The sequence below is a fragment of the Diabrotica undecimpunctata genome, chromosome 4 (assembly GCF_040954645.1).
Source record: "Diabrotica undecimpunctata isolate CICGRU chromosome 4, icDiaUnde3, whole genome shotgun sequence".
Classification (NCBI taxonomy): Eukaryota; Metazoa; Arthropoda; class Insecta; order Coleoptera; family Chrysomelidae; genus Diabrotica; species Diabrotica undecimpunctata.
In genome coordinates this window covers 13783583-13801996 of record NC_092806.1, presented here as the reverse complement: position 1 = coordinate 13801996, position 18414 = coordinate 13783583, and the positions used below count along the sequence as shown (strand labels likewise).

General features: G+C 35.0%; 1 protein-coding gene across 3 annotated transcripts in view; it reads right to left on the bottom strand.

Annotated features, from left to right (window-relative positions):
- The window catches only part of LOC140439200 (ATP-dependent helicase brm-like), a 47443-nt gene that overhangs the window by 12866 nt on the left and 16163 nt on the right, over positions 1-18414 (bottom strand). For all 3 annotated transcript variants that reach the window (XM_072528952.1, XM_072528951.1, XM_072528953.1), the window contains exons 3-16: positions 9790-10037; positions 8483-8816; positions 7819-8021; positions 6317-6784; positions 6066-6258; positions 5498-5735; positions 4050-4401; positions 3697-3874; positions 3398-3640; positions 3173-3339; positions 2927-3115; positions 1207-1537; positions 919-1149; positions 506-802 (exon numbers count right to left, since the gene is read on the bottom strand). In XM_072528952.1, coding sequence (XP_072385053.1) covers positions 506-802; positions 919-1149; positions 1207-1537; positions 2927-3115; positions 3173-3339; positions 3398-3640; positions 3697-3874; positions 4050-4401; positions 5498-5735; positions 6066-6258; positions 6317-6784; positions 7819-8021; positions 8483-8816; positions 9790-10037 — 3672 coding nt within the window. The remainder of the gene's footprint in view (positions 1-505; positions 803-918; positions 1150-1206; positions 1538-2926; positions 3116-3172; positions 3340-3397; positions 3641-3696; positions 3875-4049; positions 4402-5497; positions 5736-6065; positions 6259-6316; positions 6785-7818; positions 8022-8482; positions 8817-9789; positions 10038-18414) is intronic.

The window sequence follows — 18414 nt, the reverse complement described above, 5'->3', positions numbered from 1 at the left end:
TTTAGTTTATTCATCAAAATGAGCTTAAACTCAAATAAAATTAGTATTTTCAATACCTTTCAAACGAGGCATCACTTGCCATAAGGTCCTATTTAAAATTATCTGTCACAGTGGCGCTGTAACGTCATCTGTCACTACTACGTCACTTGTCATGACTAGTTAAGAAGCCTACGTCTGTGTATTACCTCCCTCCAAATTTGACTATTATAAGTATAACCGTTCAAAATATACGACGGGGGAACGGACTTTTGACTAGCACTGTATAGACCACACATCGGGCGATCGACCATATTTTTTGAGAATTATAATTTGGATTCTTTTAAGAATTATATTAATGGATTATTTTGAGGATTAGTCTCTCCAGCTTAATGGAGCTAAAATTTGAGAAAATATATATCGTCATTGTGACACGATTAAGAACTAAGAAATAAGTGAGTGTAGCTATGTTAGTAAGTTTCACCATTCTAGAGTTATGTCCTATTCAGTATGTGTAATTAAATTTTACCTTTAACCATTCTTTCTCCGTTAAACTATCCGTATAATCCACTTCTTTTCGATGTCTACTTCCTCTTCCCAAGACACTGTCATTATCTTCGTAGTTCCAGCAATCCACTTCGTCATCTTCTTTGATTAGCCAGTCAGGTAACTCGCTTATTTCCAATAATCTAGATTTTCTGGCTGATCCGAGCTTAGCGTCCTCTCTTCTTCTTTCGAGATCCATTTTCTGGAAGAGTTCGAACTCGTTTTCAGACCTGGCGATCATCTGGTTTACAGTTTCGTCGTCAGGAACTTCGTTTTCTTCCTAAAAATAAAAGAAATAACCAAATGAAGACCGTAACATCTTTTGACAGTTAGTTACATCCGCATCTCAGTTTCATAAATTTTGAATTATATATTTGAAATATTTAAAGACTGTACCTCCTCATCATCTCCGTCTTGATGTAAAATATGCTGAAGAAATTGCTGTCTTTCAGTTCCCGTTGATTTTTGGTCGAACATACCAGCCTGGATAACTTTCTCGTCCATATTTAACTTATATCTAGCTGCAGCAAGAATGCGTTCTTCCACAGAGTTGACAGTCATCAAACGCAACACCCTGACCTCGTTCTGTTGACCAATGCGGTGAGCTCGATCCTGAGCTTGCAAATCCTGTAAAAATAACAAGATTATATATAGCACAAAAAAAAATATGAAATAATATATAACCTGATGAGGATTCCAATCTGAATCGAATATGATCACGGTATCAGCAGTTTGCAAATTCAAACCTAAACCTCCAGCTCTGGTGGATAATAGAAAAATAAAGTATTCACTCTGCTTATCGTTGAATTTCTTAAGCAGGTCGCCTCTGTCTTCCGCTTTGGTAGTTCCGTCCAATCGGAGATAACCGAAGCCTCTGTAACTTAAATAATCTTCCATTATGGTCATCAACTGAGTCATTTGGCAGAAGAGCAACACTCGGTGGTTGGTAGCTTTCAGTTTTGGCAATATTCTATCTAGAAGTTCGAATTTTCCTGAAGCTCTGTATATATCTGGTCTGAAAGAAAAACTTTTAAGTTAGATTTTGCACCTATTTAAGACATTAAAAATGTTAAAAACAATTAATATAACTAATATAACTCTCTCACTCTTTTCTGTCGCACATATTTCCTATCCAATCCCCTTGAAAGAAACTGTTACAAAAAATAGGGATATACACTGGGACACTCTTCAGGCTAAGATGTCTTCGCAGCGATTTTACTAAAAACAAATAAAACCGGAAACAAAAAAATATCGTAGACAGAACACGTCACAAACAAAGAGGTTCTGGGAAGGATAAATAAAGAAATAGACATTTTAAATACAATTAAAACAAGAAAATTAGAATATCTCGGACATATTACACGTGGAGAGAAATACACCTTGCTCCAACTGATTATGCAGGAAAAGATCCAAGGAAAGAGAAGCATATGGACGCGTAGAATGTCATGGCTGCGCAACCTAAGATAGTGGTACGGATGTACATCAAATGAATTTTTCAGAGCAGCCGTCTCAAAAGTTCGAATAGCTATGATGATTGCGGATCTCCGCCGCAGAGATGGCACTTGAAGAAGAAGAAACAAAACAGGCAACGATTCGGGGTAAATTGCACAATGAAAAAGCAAGACGAAGGATAAGCTAATACCTAATTTTTTATGGTCATGAAATCACATTTACACAGCCTATTAACTCGGAAAAATCTTATAATTTGTATTTGGTACGTCTGAAAAACATCCATAAAACAGACTTGATAAAAAGATTTTAACAGCTGATGTAAAGAAGAGAAACAATATTTTGGGATAGAGCAACTTTATCTTTGGAAATCGATTCCAGTAAATATATATTAGCTTCTTGATTAATGCATTTAGCATGAATCTATTTCAGAGAATTTAATTTATTTATACATACTAGAGTGGGTGGAAGAATATGGTATATGTTGCAATATGTGTTGTTCCTACTATTAGAAACGAATTTCTGTTCAACTTCATAGTTAAATCTTAAATTTTCCTTTTTTGATATTATTATCTACCATCTGTATAACTTTTGACATTATAGACCCACCGCTATGGCATCTTTGGCCAACAAATAATTTTTTTCATTGCCTGGGATTTGGTAGTGGCTTTTCACCAAGATCAAAGAAGCATGTTCTCTGATATTGGAGATATAACTAAGCTTTAAGCTGAAGAAACAGGAAGAAGGGAATACTTTAGGAAATGTGATTGTGATGTGATGAAATACTTTCATTTTTATAAAAAATTTTAGTTTATATAATTTTTAATTATATACCATACGCTAAATAAATAAATAGGGTGAAGAAAGTGCACATTCTTGGTTCATTTGATGTAAGTTCTTAAGAAAAAGGAGGGAAAGACAAAATATGGTTCTTTATTAATGGCTCTAATCTTACCCAGATATCACACCTCCCGCAATTCCTACGTGGTCGCAATACTTCTCTTCAATATTTTGGAACATGAACGGATGATTACACAATTTTCTTAACTGTACAATTGTGTTCATAAGAGCCTTAGCTCCACCTTTACCTTTGTTGCCCTTCTCAGAACCATCGGTCAGAAGTACTCCCTTGCTCTGCATGTGCCTATAATAGAATATGATATTATTCACAATTTCAAGACTCTCGAACATATATTCTTACTTGTACAAAACTTTTTGCAAGCCGGACATATCACACTTTATAATATATTCCACTTTATCGGGAAGTTGAGATTCCACTTCCTTCTTCAAACGTCTTAATAAGAATGGTCGGAGTACTTTGTGAAGGCGACGAATAATAAGAATAGTTTCTTCTTCATTTAATTCAACCTGAAATTAATTTTAATGATTTTTACCAAACTTCCACGATGACTTAACACTTTTTTACCTTTTCTCCAGTTGTTGCAAAAGGTGCATTAAACCATTGTTCAAAAGTGGAACAACTTTTAAAAATGGAGGGTAGAAGAAAGTTGAGAAGTGCCCATAATTCGGGGAGTTTATTTTGCAACGGTGTTCCAGTAAGAAGCAGTCGATGAGGCGCTAAATAGTGAGTATTTAACACTTGCGTCAGTTTGCAATGGTGGTTCTTCATTCTGTGACCTTCGTCGATTATCATGTACTTCCACGGCAACTAAAACGTAAAGAAGTCAATTTAAAACTTGTATGACTACAGTAACCGTCACTAACCTTTGCCAATACTCCTTTGTCTTTTATAACGTATTCATAGGTTGTAAGGAGTACGTTGAATTTCGTAGACCTCATTTGACTCTGGATCTGCCTTCTTCCAGCAGGTGAACCTTTGTACGAGACTACAATAACTGAAGGGGACCATTTTTCAAATTCGAGTACCCAGTTGGACAAAGTTCTGAAAGTAGATGGTATTATAATATAAATAATAAATACAGTAATACAAAATCGAAGTGGAAAACGAACCGTCAAAATAGACATATTTTCAATTAAAATTGTAGTTGATTCATATTAAATAAAGTAAATAACAAAAATGCTACAAGAAAATGGTTTCAAAACAGTATTATACTTACGATAACGGAACAATTATCAAATAGGGACCATTAACTTTTTTCTTTTCCATAAGATGTGTTATAAGAGCTATAGTTTGTATGGTTTTGCCTAAACCCATCTCGTCGGCAAGGATTCCGTTAAGATTATTATTGTAAAGCGACACCAGCCATTCGAGGCCTTTGATTTGGTATTCTTTGAGCTGTCCGTTGATCATAATGGATGGTTGTTCGCTGACGATTTCGTGGACGGTGTGGGCTATTCCGTAATAGGTTTGCTCTTCGTTGAAATTCTTGTGGTACTCGTCATCTTCAACCCGAGCCTTTTTGATCGCATCTTTGGCTTTGCTCTCCTCTGATTTGCGACCTTTGGGATCTATACAAAATGGGTTTTTCTTAATATAAGACAAAATAAATACTTTGCAGTGAAAATAAATGGTGAACTGAATAATAATCTCCAAGGCCTTCAAGAATTGAATTGCGTAAACATAACAGGAAATTAAATGGATCTAAAATGAATATTTCTAAGACCTTATCACATTTTGTCGCCGACCGTACAACAATGCTTCCCTACAGATAGATCAAAAAAACATTAAGAAAGTTACTCACTTTAAAATCTGGGATGTTACATTATAGGCCAACTAGACCCAAATAAAGAGATCAATAAATAAATGATCAAATGCTATATTTGGCCAGTGTTGTTACATAGCACTGAGACCTGGACTCAGAAAGCTGGTCGCTTAGAGGAGACCGGTACAGAATCCTTCAGCTTATCATAAAAGGTAAAATCGAGGTCTGCAGTTGAATTGGAAGATAGCAGACGTCATGGTTCAAGAACATTCGCGATTGGAGGGGAATACGCAGTGCCGAACAACTACCCCGAGTAGCTGAAGACAACCGCAGAGAACCAGGCAGGTCTAAACAAAACTTCGCGGGGAGTACATCTCCGGTTTAGCGTCGAAGATGTCATTTCTACCCGGTGATGCCGCCGTCCATTTCTTTTCACCGCAACACGACGCCACCGAGCTTCGACGCATTTCAACAAGCGGTAAGCGTTTCGTTATGAATTGATAACAATTTATAAGTTATGCCAATCGAGTTTTTTTATTATGTACAACCATATATATTTTATTACATTGTTTACTACTTTAACTTATTAACCAGCTATTTATAATATGTATTTCCTACAAAAACAAAAACATAAAATCCAAGTAGTATAAATGAAATATTTCAAACAGTTGAAGGCATCACAGTATTGGATAAAATAAGAAATATATCAATAAAGGACAAGCTAGAACTAGAGTCAATTCTTAGATTCATATAAAAAAGACAGTTAACTTGATGGGAACGTATACAAAGAATGAACGACTGAATGAAAGAAGAAATGAAAACCATGGGACAAAGCTATACGGGAAATACTGCAAGTTAATAAGCATAGTAATGTAAAAGTAAGAACAAGATTCCATACTCACTATCCTCATCGTCATATTCATCTGAATCAGTCTCGTCTTCGTCGTCAGTATCGGCTACTTCCCATCCCGGGTTTTGAGCTAACCATTCTTGTAACTGACTTAACATCGGCGCTTCCTCTCCAGATAGTTTATTCCCAGTAGTTATTTCAATAACAGTTATCGGTCGGTCAGAGCCTTGTGAACTGTCGTCGCCCTCAGGATTGACTGAACCGTCAAGGTTAAGTTTCTTTTTCTTTTTCTAAAAATTAAAACCAAATAGGATTTAGACAATACTAACTTTGTTGATGATGTAGAGGACCAGCCCGTTTTTGTTGCCCGTATCCAGCCCCTGGGTACGTCCTTTATATAGACAAATGTCCATATAAAAGACGTCCTTTATATGGACGTTCTTTATATGGTATGTAAAGAACTTTTTCGAGCGGATCCTGAGTTTTTACCTTGCTTCTTCAAGGAAGGGGTACTCCTCTTTTTTTTCGAGCAGTGTAGCATAGAAATAGGGGTAATAAGAATGATAAGTGAGTTTTTGGACAAATACAGAAAATTTTTGTTATTAGTTAACATGACTTACCTTTAGTTTTTCACTTGCTCTCTTCTTATTTTCCTCCTCTTGCTGTTTTCGCTTTTGTTCCAACTTATGTTGTTTGACCATCTCCGTTAGATTACTTATATATTCATCAGTTTGGGAAAGTAAGAAAGCTAGACGTTTGTCCTTCTTCTGATCGATGAGCTTTCTGTAACCTTCTTCATCTTCTGCCATCAATCTTAGTAAATATAATACAGATTTTTATAATAGATAAAGATGAATAGTAATTGACATACCTTCTCATTCGTTCCTTTTCAATCCTTTCTTGTTCCTTTTTCTGTTCCCTTTCTGCGTTAGCATGATAACTCATAATACCTTTATTTAACCTTGACAACTTTCCTAGCACATTTCTATGGAACTCCTTAAAATCTTTTCCATGCTGTAAAACAGAATTAAGAAACTCCTGGTGCTTTTGTTTCTTCTTTCTTTCAGCTTCCAACTTCTGTTGTTTCTCCAATTTCTCAGTCGCTCTGGCTTCTTTCAGTCCTTGTCTTTTTATTCTTTTGTATTGCTTTACGTTAATAGCTGTCTCTAGCGCTACGTCCCTTCTTGTACATGCTATGATCTCACTTCTGAGCTGCCGTTGGAAGTTCAAGCATCTGAGAGCTCGAAGCTCTATTTGGACTTGCATTCGAACTTCGTCTGAAAGATTTGTGGGTAAGTTGGATAGTTGCTCCATTCGGGATGCTATTCTAGCTGCAACTCTGAAGCAAAATAGTTGTATGAATTACATAGGTACTTACAAACAATATTTTACAGAAATCAACACAGATAAAAATCAAGTACCTATAGAAGATGTTTTAAATTATAGTTAATACTATTTTCTGATATATTGTATTTGGTCTTTCTATAAACACTTGTTAAAAATAAAAAAAAGCAATATAAAAAGGTTCGTTTCAACAGCAAGTAAAGCAATTCAAATAAAAAATATGTTCCAAACCAACACGAAGAATTCCAACCGTCCGTTTTTCTGTTTTTACCGATTGTATATGCAATTCAAGAGTGGATTTTTGAAGAATCGTTTCAGTACACGCTTTTAAATAGACACACAGTAGACGAGAGGAAGGTAGCTCCTGGTGGTGGGCTTCCTCTTGGGTTAAGAGGTCATTCGATAGAAATGCTGGGATTGTATATCACAAAAGAAACGATTCCTTTCAAAATTGTTGGATCTTTCTGTGGACTGAGATTGGAAAACTACAGTAAACCAGTCCCCCTATGTCCTTTGTATACTGACTCAACTCTGAAGGAGTGTGTTGAGAGCGTTCACTTTTCAAAGTGTAAATTGGGAATTGGAATTGGGAAAAATCTCCACTGGGAGCTGGACTTAGAGGCTGGATATAACAAAGATTAATTTCGAGTTCGGTTGTTATACGTCGAGGAGATGGGCAAAGTCGTTTCTTTTATGTGGGAAGATGTTGAAGGCGATCAGACATTAAGTGGATTAGCGATTTTATGTCCGAGGTGAGTTCGTGGATAGGATTTTGCTTAGAGTTAGTTACAGGTTGGATTTGTTGTTGTTGTTGATATGAAACATTTGTGTTGATGTTAACAGTTGGGTCAAATTATCAAAAAATTACATAACTTCATTTTTAAAGTATTCATCGTATAGTATTAAACATATATATTAAAACATCTTTCTAAGCAAAAAAAAAAATAACAATTCGAGCACTGACAGTATACAAAAGAACAAATAAAATAAAAATACCTACAAGCTTGTCAGATTCTTTAGAGAAAATACCTGTTTTCTCTTTCTTGAAGAAGAACCAGAGGATCTATTCCGCATGGTTTAGGCAGCGAACTGATTCTGTGATGTTTTACGCTCTGGTGGTGAGGCTGAGGCTGGTGATGACTTTGTTGATGGTGCACTGGTTGCGGCCTCGAAGGCGGATTTGGCAGATGCGGTGGAGGTTGAGGATGTGGTTTGTAGGGAGGCATAGGCGCCTGAAATATTAGCAAGTAAAATACTGTTAAAAGTATCTATAGTACTGTAGCAACAGGATGGTTTATTATGCATCTAAAATGTGTGATATTTTGCCATTTTCTCTCTAAAAGTTTCTACTGAGTCCTCTCTAGGACTAGTTTCTTGCTATTGACACCATCTATCATGAAAGTACTATCAGGTGTCTTGCTATCTACACGTACTCATGGTACCTAGTTACCTTTATCTATAACCAAGTTCCCATACGGATAATGAAGGTCAATAGCCAAAGACTATTGTGTCTATCAGAGAGACGCCTCTCTTTTGCCTCTCGAATTTTCTTCATTTGATATCTGAGTCCATTCACGAATGTTTTGTAACTAATTTATTCACGAATCTTCTTCCATAAGCTCAATAATGTCTGCTGTCATTCAGAAAACGAAACTGTAGGTGTATAAAAACTGTAGGTATATTTTAATTTTACCTGTGGTGATTGAGCGGGCATAGGGACTTGAGGAGGCGGATGACCCTGCATCATCTGCGGCTGAGAAGTAGGAGGACATGGAGGAATGGGCTGTCTCAGAGGTGGCTGCGGCTGAACTGGAGGCGGTCCAACTTCAGGAACAGCAGGTTCTGAAGGTTCGCTGGGATGAGGAGCTCCTTGGTGCATTCCAACATTGCCTTGGGAAAAACCAGCACTTGGAGGTGGAGTTGGGCACTGCGGGGAACTGTCTGATCGCTTTCCTTGTAGCGACAAGTTAATTTGGGATGGTACCGGTTGGTTCCTTGCTATGTATCGATAAGCCATTATTTGATTTCTACAAGAAAAAAACGAAATTAGCAGAATATATTTCGTATGTGATAGAAAATATATATTAAATACATATTTCTCATTCATAAGAAAGGTAGCAAAGAGGATATCAAAAACTACAGACCTATAAGTCTACTACCAATCATACAACAGATCATCAACAACAGATTAACGAATGGATTCAGAAATAGATTCAGTACCCTAGATCATATCCATTCGCTCCGAGAACTAATGAGTAGAGCGAAAAAGCTTTAACCTTCATAGATTGGCTGTATGGCACATGCCTATGCCATTAAAAAAAAAAAAACCTTCATAGATTTCGAGAAGGTTTTTAATTCTATGTATGTACAATGAGTATATATAGAAAGAAATGTTAAGCGGTTTGCAGATTAGTTAGAAAGTAAAGTTTTATATTGGGAAATCTGAACCCAATTTGGGTTATTCAATCAACGCTAATATTTGGCACTGTACCTCATGTACCTCACACGAGGTACATTCAAAAATTAGGTTTAAGTTGGTATATTTTAAAGCACACATCATTTTGATGAGGTGTGCGAAATGACGTATTTTTGGCGATCTGAAGGAGAAAAACTATGAAATATATAACAAGTAAACACATAAATACATTCTATTTACTATCGAAGGATCTTGAAAGTTTTCTGGAAGAATAAACTAACAAACTAAGAAGTATTCTAAAGATGATAAAAAAAATTTAGCATTGATAAGAAAACTACAGTATATTCATTCACATACAGGACATTCTACATGTGGAGATAGATACCAATTGTTACAGTTGATTATTCAGTGTAAAGAGGTGTGCAAGCGCAATCTAGTGAGGAGGACACCTTTGTGAATAAACCTAAGGGAACAGTTCCCTTGTAGTTGTATTTAACGGGATATCCAATTAGTATCGGTACATAAGTTTTAAAAATCGTTAGAAATAGTACTTTAATTTTGTTATATTTAAATTTATTTCTTACCGTAATTGTGACATCTGGCTTTGGGTGAAAACGTTATTTGCTCCGTTACTTCGGGCTCTCAATGCCAGCAGTTGTGAGTAGCGGGGATCTTCTTGCATGCCCTTTTCTTCCATACTGTCGATAGCTCTCTGAAGGGCGTTTAAATTTTCTTGGCCTTGAGGCGGTGGGGGTCCTGAAGGTCCCGAACTCGATGTTGGTGGAAGTGGAGGTCCAAGAGATCCTGGAGGGCCCGGAGATGTAGAATGATTCTAGAAAATAAAAATATTCTGCATTCTTCCAAATGTATGATACCAAAACGATTTAAACAAGTTTATCATAATAATGAATTTTTAAAATATTTATAAAATATTGACGAACTTTTCCTAAGTGTTTCTGCCTATTGCAAATCATAGATAGATGGTGCTGCTAGATCTGGTAGAATTTATACAGGTACAAATGAAGCAATTTTTTTCCAAACCTGGTGTGTGATGGCTGGTTAGAATTTGAATTTACTAGAGATTTGCAAAATGCAATTACTATTAACCTGTATTGCTTACTTTTACTATAGAGCCTTCTATGGAGTTCGCCATGACAATCTGGTAAAACTCTTACACGAAAACAAAACTCGATTCAAAAGATTGTTAACATTATTTCAAATCTCTGCTATGGTTAAAGAGCAGCAGTAAAAATAGAAGAAAAGACAACTGAAGGTATAGAAGTAAAGAGAGGAGTTCTTCATAAATATACATAGCAATCAACGAAAAGGAGTGAATTACCTGGAAGTGATGGAATCATAACAGAAATACTGAAGATAGGGTGACATAGTGAATTAACGAATAAAAAATTTTAACGAATACAATTACGAAAAAGGATTTTGATATCATGAAACTACACCAACAACCGAATGGACTCCAGATACAGACTAAAATGATGGTGATGATGGATCTTCTTCTTAGGATGCCATGTTCTTAGGGAACGTTGGTGACTACCGCGCTTATAATATTTTTATACTGATCTCTTGGGCTTCTTCTTCTTCCTATGCCGTCCCCATTAACGGAGGTTGGCGACCACATTTTTAAAAGCTTTTCTGTCTTTTGCAACGTGAAATAATTCGTCTACAGTCATGTTTGTCGAGTCTCGAATATTTCGCAGCCATGACTTCCTCTTTCTACCTATTCCCTTTTTGCCATCGACTCTACCCTGCATGATGACCTGCAGAAGACTATATTTATTATTTCTTAGTATGTGTCCAAGGTATGCAGTCTTGCGTACTTTTATCGTTCTTAACAATTTTTTGTCTCGACCCATCCTTCTCAGCACTTCCTCATTGGTGACCCTGGCAGTCCATGGAATTCTCAACATTCTCCAGTATATCCAAAGTTCAAAGGCTTCAATATTTTTAACTATTTGCGCTTTTAGTGTCCACGTTTCTACCCCGTACAATAGTTGCGACCAGACGTAACATTCAACAAACCTCAGTCTCAGCGCAGTATTCAGATTTTTGTCACAGAACAATTGTTTGAATTTTAAGAACGCTGCCCTTGCCATTTCTATTCGTACCCGGATCTCTTGGTCTGGATCTAATTCTGTGTTGATGTAAGCTCCCAGATATTTATATTTTGTCACTCTCCCTATTTGCTGTCCACCAAGAGTTAGTTGTTCATTATTTATTGGACTCCTTAATACTATCATAAATTTGGTCTTATCTGTGTTGATGTCAAGTCCCATTTGACCATATTTGAAAAATACTAAAAATATATTACTTAAACCGAGTTACCAATGAAGAGGTTTTGCTAAGACTCTTGAAAGCAACAGAATTGAATAATTAAAGATACGAAAATTAGAACATCGAAGCCATGTGATGAGACAGACAAAATACCAAGAGCAGCGCTGGGTAAGACGAATGTCTTGGCTCCATAAACTCAGAGAATGATTTAAGTGTTCTTCAGATCAACTTTTTCGAGCAGCTGTAAACTATGTAAGTAAGTCATGCAGATCACCAACCTTCGAAAGAAGATGGTACCTTAAGAAGAAGCCTTTTGATCTGCTAAGTCCTTCTATATTTAGCTAGATAATACGGATACTGGGTCTGATATTTCTTCTTTGATAGTTCTGGTACGAATGGGTGGTTATTTTTAGTTACGTAAGCGAGCTATCCAATGTGCAATATCTTCTTATTTTATTCGAAGCCGTTTATTCTCCACTAGACAAAATGCATCCAATTTTTTTATCTACATGTTTCTTTAATTCCTAGTACAAGTTCCAGCATACTGAATGCTGGAACCGTACATCAGATGGTACAGGTCTAATAGTTGAGTACCATATGTTTGTAAAGTTAGTTTAAAAACGTTCTTCTTCTTTTTCTTCTTTTTATGTAGACATGGCTCTGTCTTTTTTTCAATGTGCCTCAAGTAAGTTGTAGTTTCATCGTTTTCGTGGTCTTCCTATTGATCTTCTTTCTGTTGGGGAACCGTCTCTTGTCGTCTTTACTACTATATTTGATGTCATTCAGCTTATATGATCGTTCCATTCTAGTCTTCTACGTCTTACCCAGTCCTTGATGTTTTCCATCTGACATCTACGTCGTATATCTGTAGTTCTAGCTCTGTCCCATAGTGGTTTACCATCAATTTTTTTAAGTGTTTTCATCTCTGCTGTTTCTAACATCCTTTTTGTTCTCTCTGTGCCTCATGTGTTATTATTGGTCTGATGACAGATTTGTAAATTCTGCCTTTCATCTCTTTCCGATATTTTTATTTCTCCATATTGTTTCATTCAGGAAACCTGCGTCTCTGTTTGCTCTATTCACTTTATCTTCCACTTCAGTTTAGAGTTTTCCGTAGCTAGATAATGTGATGCCTAGATATTTAAACTCCATCACTTGTTCTATTATCTGACCTTCCAACTCCAATTTACATCTTAGTAAATTTGCTGTTATAACCATGTATTTTGTGTTTTTTTGAGGAAACTAACATGTTAAATTTTCTGGCGGTTATATTAAATTGCTGCAGCATACGTTGTAAATCATCTTCGCTTTGAGAGAGTAGTATTGCGTCGTCTGCACAGCAGATTATTTTAAGTTGTTTTTTTTTTCAGTTTGGTATCCTTTTTTGATTCTTACCTTTTTTATTATTTCATCCATAACCAGCTTGACCAATAGACGACTCAGGAAATCTACCTGTCCTGTCCCATTTCCAGCTTCAATAGGGTCAGTTAGTTTTTCTTTTACTTTTACGTTTATTGTGCCGTTTTGGTAGATATTTTCGGTCGTTTTGATTATTCCTAAAGATATCTCTCTTCCGTACAATAAGTGGATAACGTCCTTTAATTGGACCCGGTCAAATGCCTTCTTAAGGTCCACGAAACATAGATACGCGGGTTTGTTGTATTCTAATGATTTCTCTTGCACTTGCCTCATTATAAATATAGCGCCGGTACATGATCTTCCCGACCTAAAACCTTGTTGTTCTTATGATGGTGTTATAATTTCATTCTGTTTATTTGTTATCCCTTTATTTGTTAATTTTAGTGTTGTGTTTAATAAATTAATTTCTCTGTAATTTTAAGGGTCCGATTTGTCTCCCTTTTCGAAGAGAGATATTAGGATGCTTGATATCCATTCTTGCGGAATTCTGTTTTGTTGTATTATTTTTTTAATAAGTTTTAGTAGTTGTTTCGTCAGATCTGGTCCTCCATACTTTAGGAATTTGTTCGGTATTCTGCCCTCCCTTGATGATTTTCTGTTTATTCATTTCCTTAATGCTTCCTTTGCCTCTTCTTCCTCGATATTTATTTCTTCGTTTGCCTTCACCTCTGGTGTTGGTGGTGCATTATCGTCATCTTTAGTCAATAGGGATCGAACGTAGTCTGCTCGTTTTCATTAGTTCGTTCGTCTCTTTTCTTTGTCCTCTGATCATTCTCCCCCTCTCCCTCTTTGATCTTCAAACCTATTACTTTGGTCTCCTAAAATTAATCTATAAGTAAAAAATGACAGTTAACAAGTCGGGCGTGGAACCAAATAACGCGATAACAAGAAAAAATAAATGGAAACTAAAAGTTTAAAGAAGCGTGTCAGATCTTCAGAATTGATCATATTCCAAATGAACAAATAATAAGAAACACAGCAAAGAATTATAAGATTATACATAACAAACTTATATTGACCCAACTGTAATGAGAATGAATGACGAACGAAGACCAAAACGGATATTAAATTATGTTCTGGGAAGCAGAAATAGGAGAGACAAAATGTAATCCGAATACATGACAAACGAAGACAAAGAGGGGGCATTACGTTCTATGAAACAGACGTAGGAGAAACAGATAAACATTGGAATGTATAGAAGAAATTTGTAAAGAATAATGTAGCAATGGTTAGATCTAACAAGGCAGTCATCTAAATATGGGATGCGACAAAAGCTGTATTTTTGTCACATAAATAACCAAAGTTGACCGAGTTTTATTGTCGCCATTTTCCAGACTATTTACATTAAAAAATAGTTTTTAAAAATAAATATATCATGTTTTTAATAAATGATTATTATTAACACCTCTACATGGTCAGTTTACATTTCTTATCTGAAACAATGTAACAAAATTTTTAAAGCCTGTAAGATTAAATATGTCTACAATGTCACTGGATAAATAACATGCAATTTTGGTCGTAATGCACATTATTTTGTTTTAAATACAGGGTATTCTATAAATAAATAACACCCCGACTTCTACTGAATAATATTATGATCAATTTGAAAAATGTTAAGAGTTTAACGTTTGTTTGGGTGGTGGTCCCCAATAAATGCCGTACGCCGCGTATTGTACCGCTCCATAGGTCACGTCTGTAGGCTTGTACAGCGTCAGCGGTTGCACATTTAGACTAGAGAAATTATCAAATAAAAAGCATTTTTCGTGACACTCTTTGATACAGGTATCTAACACTTGCTTTTATACTTGCAATAAACAAAATATGTGAAAGATTAAACGTATTTTTTTTACTTATAAACAATATATAAACAATGTAAGATCCCTATTTGACTTTAAATACTAAAGGTAAAGACCGGTAAATCATAAGGGAAAGTGACACAATTTTATTGAAAAAGAATAGAAAATCCATTAAAATAAGAGTTTAATCTAACCTTACAAAATACGCTTAAAATGTAGCATATTTTTCCGTATATAAAAAAAAACAGAAATTATTACAAATTTAAATTTGTCATTACAAATAAATTGCATGTATTTACAATAAAAACTCTTCAAATAAAATGTATTGTTTACATGTATCTCACACGTGGTTAATTCTGTCTAGAGTATCGTGCCCTTGAAAACAGTATGTCAAGGTCTTTTTATTGTTACACTGCAGAGCGTTCCATAGTCTACATCTGAACAAACCGTTATCTGTGAATTAAAATTAGCTAAAATTACGAATCGAAGTTTAATAGATAAAAATGATGCGGTTTGCCAAACCAAAATCAAGGATGTAATAAAAACTGACGAGGAATTGATACAGGGAATGTTTTTAAATTATTAATAATAAAATTGGTCAAAATAAGTCCTATTTGTCAGAAATAAAAAGAAAAATTGTGAAATTTATATAAATAAATAAGGTCAAACACATTCTTGAAAAATGTTCGACTGAATTTTCATATTTTGACGTTTTTCATCAGCATCATGATATAATTTCTTCAAATGCTAAGGTGGAACTGACAAAATATGTACGTAGAATAAAGAATTTTATCACTGGAAAGATGAATCTATTAGAACTCTCTTTCTCACAAAAAAATATTCAGCAATAGTGAAATATTGATATGTGTTTAAAAGGTTATATTGGTTACAAAGAATTAAAGGTATTAAGAAAAGAATTCAAGCAAAAGACACGGCTATTCGCTCCGTGCGTGACCATGGTAACGACCTTGAAACGATGCCAGCGTGCGCAGCGGCGAAATATGACAAAATTGGACCTTTTTAATCTTTTTACGCATAAATTTTATCAAAAATGGGTGCAAATACATGTTGCGTATTTAATTGTGCTAATAATAGCAAAAATAGTGAGTGTAGTTTTTATAGTTTTCCAAAGATTACACATAAATTACAGAAAAGAAAAAGATGGAATCGTGCTATTAATATGAAAAAGTAAATATCACATAATTTCATTTTTATGTAATTGAAATAGGAAAAATTTAAATAATTTACCTTAAATGATATTTTATAAGGCTTCAAGCTAACTGCAGCCTGCCTGATGACTTTAGCTCTTATATCCTAATTTTTACTATTATTGTTTTTAATTACATGCTCTTCCACATGCAAAAACTTGATTTGCCAGTAATAGATTTTTCCCTTTCTTTTCCATTTAGGGTTGTAAAGATAAAGTTGATGAATTTTTAGAAACCCAGTTTTTAATACTAAATTTATTTTGTACATAAACTGAAAAAATATAATTAAAAAACTAATTATTAATACTTGTCAATTTCGTATCTATTTCACATATGTTTAACCTCAAATTGGGAGGTCCAAAACTGTCAGATAAATGCGGTAGATGCCGCGTCAGTCACGCACGGAGCGAATAGTTAAAAAAAATTTAAGTACCGAAAGACGATAAGGGATTATTGTATTTGCTACGATTCACGTGGGGACATTCACATATCATTCTAATCAGATGAAGTCGGCATGTAGTTTTATTCGGGTCAGCAGAATTGTTGACGGAGTAATCTTGACCTATATTTACATTCGTTTATTATTACATACCTTCAACAAGTTAACATAATACTTCTGAAACCATTGCATTTTGTTATCAAATCAGTTGCAAAACTAAAGACCTAAAGACCACAACACATGGCAGTACCTATAACAACATATGCGCCCCTGCTATCCAATTGGTCACAATTCTTTGGAGGTGGTCGTTCCATCGTGTTGAGAGCTTCCTCGGCTTCGCTTAAGCAATTTTTTTGTCCAGCTGCCATCTCTCATTCTTGCAACATGTCCCGCTCATCTCTATCTTCTTCCTGCCGTTCCGAGCATCTAATCCTTTAGTAACCTTGTGGCCTCACACAAAGCCACAACCTAACCTACCCTAACTTAACCCTTTAATGTCTTTTAACACATTAAATGACAAAACACACCAAGATTGCCACATAACTAGAGCTATACACCGGCTACACTCCCGCGCGTTTAAGTATACTTACATTGTATATAATGTTGAATAATTTCCTTGCTCTAAAATGGCGTCTTTTATATTTTAAAGGCATGCAATAAGATCTACTTGTGTACTCGCTAATTTAGGTGTCGGATTTTTGACTTACAAACATTTGTTCTAACAGTGTGTTTTTATCTAACAGTTATTATTTTTTCACTTCGAGTCAATTTTAGGTTTTAATAAATATAGGTAATTCCCTGTTGGTTTCGATGTTTCCAAAAACCCAACAGCGGCGTTTGCGTTGTTTGTAAAACAAAAAACTAGAAAATCATCAAAAACTTGAAGGACAAAGATATATTTACACGCTTTGTGGATTTCGAGAGCCATGGATGTAAAATTAATGGGGATACTGTAATCGTTTCAAAAAATTCATTATAATTTCGAGTAAATATTTCAAAATAAAATTGCTCACGACATCTATCCGCCGAGTGCATTTAACTACCTCAAAAACCCTACTGTATTTCCTAACATCCCCGATAGATGAGAGCGTTCATTAATTCGTCTCGATTCCCAAGCCAAATTCCTTGTCCACCATCTTTATCTCCTTGAACGTCAAACAGTCAAGATGTTTATGGATTTATATTATATGTTCTGAAACTCAACCCTATATCTTTTTATGGTGTATGGTACGTTTCTGTTAAATAGACCCAAGGTTTCGTTCAGCCAACTACCTAGAGGGTAAAAAGAAATAAATTATATCCCTTCTTCATAACCACTAGCAGCTGGATAAATCAGGTTGCATCGATTTTATATTTTTTTATTGATCTTTTAATTATAATAGGTATTCTACCTAATAAACAAATATATTTTTATGTGAACGAATTTCGAAATTTGGGATAAAGTATAATTTTATTTTCATATATTTCTCATTCATAATCTAATGCCATGATATTAAATGTTTGTTTTCTTACGATACGATTTTAATTTTAGTTTCGTATAAACATTTCTCATGGTAATTGAATACTGTAAACACAAATTGTTATTTTAATTTCTTTCTGGAATGACGTAACTTTTTAACGTAGAATCTTTTATTTTCTTCATATTAAAAAAAATAATAAGAGAACAGTTTTGTTTTAAAATTTTCTTTACAATTTTTTTTTTGACTCGTTTCCTTATGAGACTAAATTTAATGAATGGTGCCCATTACATTTTAATTTTAAAGATAATACACAGCTTCTATATGATTGAAAGAACCACGCCCCGCCTCCGATCTGAGCGAACGGCCTTGATCGTTTGTATACCAAAGTAAATAATTTTGCATAAGGTTACAATACTAATTAATGGGTATAACGATATCATCCTTGTATCGAAGATTACTTATTGGCACGTCACTAATATTGATGCTATTGTACTCTTCCAGTACCTCTACAAATTTTTGTTCCATGTATAGGTTAAACAGTAGTGGCGAAAGAATGCAGCCCTGTCTAATGCCCTTAGCAATGTTATTGTTTTGATCC